Source organism: Egretta garzetta, unplaced genomic scaffold (assembly GCF_000687185.1).
Source record: "Egretta garzetta isolate BGI_Z169 unplaced genomic scaffold, ASM68718v1 scaffold4, whole genome shotgun sequence".
In the NCBI taxonomy this organism is placed as follows: Eukaryota; Metazoa; Chordata; class Aves; order Pelecaniformes; family Ardeidae; genus Egretta; species Egretta garzetta.
This window is the reverse complement of record NW_009259329.1, coordinates 494709-497807: the sequence shown is the minus strand read 5'-3', so window position 1 is coordinate 497807 and position 3099 is coordinate 494709. Positions and strand designations below refer to the sequence as shown.

At 63.4% G+C, this 3099-nt stretch overlaps 1 protein-coding gene across 1 annotated transcript in view; it reads right to left on the bottom strand.

Annotated features, from left to right (window-relative positions):
• Positions 1-2523, bottom strand: part of ANKRD24 (ankyrin repeat domain 24) — an 8160-nt gene extending 5637 nt beyond the window's left edge. The window contains 6 exon segments of the mRNA XM_035892339.1: positions 82-152; positions 233-290; positions 543-607; positions 939-1027; positions 1118-1248; positions 2454-2523. Coding sequence (XP_035748232.1) covers positions 82-152; positions 233-290; positions 543-607; positions 939-1027; positions 1118-1248; positions 2454-2522 — 483 coding nt within the window. The 5' untranslated portion in view covers position 2523.
• Positions 2524-3099: the final 576 nt, after the last annotated feature.

The following is a 3099-nucleotide window of genomic DNA, read 5'->3' as shown; positions in this document are numbered from 1 at the left end:
TGCGCCATTTCAGAGGCAGCCCCAGCCTGGCCCCTTGCTGCTCTGCACAGCGTGGCAGGGTGAAGAGCAGAGGGATCTCACCTTGTCCTTGATGTTTAAGGGAGCCTTGAAATCACAGAGGATCTCCGAGCACGAGATGCAGCCGCTGACCGCTGGGGAGAAGGACAGAGGCTGAGCACTCTGCCTCCGGTGGGGACAGGAGCAGGATGGGGTTGGCACTGTCCCCACTCACCTGCATGGTGCAGCGCTGTTTGGCCTCTGCCGTCGGCCACGTCCACAGGGCAGGAGGCCTGAGGGAGAGAGCCTGGGTTACAGAAGGACAGGGGACAGACAGACAGACTGCTGCAGTAGACGTGGCTCCTTGGCATGGCAGAGGGCCGAGCAGGTGCTGGGCAGCACGACACAGCACCAGGCAGAGCTGGGAACCACCATGGCAAACAGCACCAGTGGGGAGGGAAGGGAGTTCAAGGACAGAGAGGACACCACGCTGGCACAGCACCCTCCCTCCCTCCCTCGCAGCACTGTGCTCCCAGCCCCAGTACCTGCAGCAGCTTGCTGACGCACTGTGGGTGGCCATGCTTGGATGCCAAGTGTAGGGCAGTGTAACCTGGGGAGAGGGATGGACAGATGGACGGATCAGAGAGCAGACAATGGATCTGTGGCAGAGGGGACTGGTTGGGTGACAGACGGACAGATGGGCACACAGGAGGATCTGCTGGACTGGGGCTGAATGGGACTGGGACATCCTAAGGAGCACCATCAGTCAGTGCTTGCGTCCCCATAGGAAGCTGGGACAATTTAAAGCCCCCCCAGGTGTGGCCGTCACCTCTGTCCCCTCAGCCTCAACACCCGCGGCAGGGTGGGAACAACCAGGGAGTGCCGGTAGCCCCAGCTGGTCCATGGCATTAGCCAGGGGTGTGTGATGGCCATGCCCTCACCCGAGCTGTCCTTGGTCATGGCATCCACGCCGTGAGCCAGCATGGCTTCCAGGCAGTCCACATTCCCCCGCATGGCGGCCAGGTGGAACCTGCAGCAAGATCAGACTCATGTCCCTGGCCCCCAGCTTTGTCCCCAGCCCTGCGTCCCCGGCGTCCCAGGGATGTGGATCAGCACTTACGCAGATTTGCCCTCTGAGTCCAGTTTGGTGGGGACCAGGCCCTTGCGGACGAGGAGAGATGTCACCCTCCCGGCATCGTTGTAATCCACAGCTTGCAGGAGCTTTTCATCATTCTTGGTCCAGTCCTGGCTCTGCAATGAAGCCAAGAGGAGGCTGTGATGGCTGTGCTCTCCCCAGAGACCAGCGGGGTGCTGGGCTGGGCACGGATCCCTGTCCTCATCCTCATCCCTACTCATTTCCACCCATTTCCATCCCCTTGGGGTGGCCAAGCCCTTTCTCAGCTGCTGTGGTGTGTGGCCCCCAGGTATGGAGGGTGTAGCTGGGACAGCTGACTGGGATGAGGATCCCCTTCAGCCTTCCACCCCAGTTTGCAGCTTACAGACCAGAAGATTTACAGAGGTGCCCCAGTTTAGCTGTGGATGGGCCAGGCTGTGACCGGCTAGGATTTGGGAGCGAGCCGACCCTGCCTGGTTGCCCCCGCCCCAGGTTTTGCCCCTGTCACCCTGATGACCCCAATGCTAAACACAGCCAGCACCGCACCCATGAGGTGCCTGCACCCCATCCCTGCCCAGGTCTCCCCACTGAGCCCATTCCCAGCCCCTCTTTGCTCCCCAACGAGGAAGGGATGAAGTCAGGGTGAGCACAGTTGGCAGTGAGTGCAGGTCCCCTGGGATGGCTCCAGCCTCCCTGGGATATACGGGACACTATCCTGAGCAGGATTGGGGCTGGATGCAGGGCTTGCTGACCCAGTGGTCCTGCACGTCCCCATCCCGAGGGAGCAACCCACGGTGGGACAGGACCAGCACGGGAAGCCCTGGGTTCACCCCGCAGCCCGTGATGACAAAAAGCAGAGCTCGCTGCGGTCGCGGCGGCAGGAAATGGATGTCACCTTTTGGGAGCTGCTTGCATCCTGCCCCTCGCCAGCCTGCTGCCCAGTGCCAGGCATGGGGCCCGTGCCCCCTGCCCGCCAGGGGGTGAGCCTGGGCCCTGACAGGTCCGAGGGCCTGTGCCTCCCTGGGCCCCCCAGCTCTGTTCCCAGCACCCCAGTAGGTGCCCCTCCCTCCCCAAGGCCCCCAGCTCCCGTGCGTCTGTCCTCAGCCCCCCCATGTCCCCAGACCCCCAGCACCCCTATTCCTCCACCACCAGTCCCCTCATGTCCCCAGTCCCTCCAGTGACCTCTAATCTTGGGTGCCCTGTAATGCTGTCCTTGGTCCCCTCAGTGTCCCCAGTCCCCTCGGTGCCCCTGTACCTCCATCCCTGCTCCCTCCATCCCCAGTGCTCCCAGTCTGCCCAATCCTGCTGTCTCGGGGACCGGAGATGGAGGACAGGGACGTACCGCAAAGGAGGCAGCGGCACAGAGGCAGATCTGCTTCATGGTGTGGAGGAGGAGGCGGCGGGCAGCCATGCATCCCTTGCCCCCCGCCTCGGCGAGGGTGGGCTGGGGCTCCAGGCCGTGGACCCCAGACCCCAGTTCGGTCCGGCATCGCTGCACGGGCGGGGGCCGGGTCTTGCCGCAGTGGGAGCCAGGATCCGCCTCCCTCCATCCGTCCGTCCCTCCTTCTTTCCCTCCTTCCCTCCCTCCTCAGCATCCAGAGCTCCAGGCATCCCTGCATCCCTGCCATCACGGAGCAGGTACCAAGGTCCCAGTCAGGGACAAGCAGCCAGGCTGGTCCCAGTTAAAGTGGAAGGGGTTGGGGAGGCGACAGCTTTCCCATCCCGTGCTCAAGGTGAGGCAGCAATGCACCCCCAAACCAAGGGGATGAGCATCCTCCTGCCACCCAGATCCTGCTCCCCGAGGAGGGGGACGTGGGACCCCTTGCCCTACCCTGGGGGGAACAGACTTACCTGGAGCCAAGGGAGGGGCAGGACCCCCTGCCTGCATCTCAGGGGTCCAACAAACGCCCCTCAAGGAGGGAATGCCAAAATTCAAAGGGTCCCTGGAAGAGCCCTGGGAGTGGCAGGACAGCAGGAGTCTCTCACCC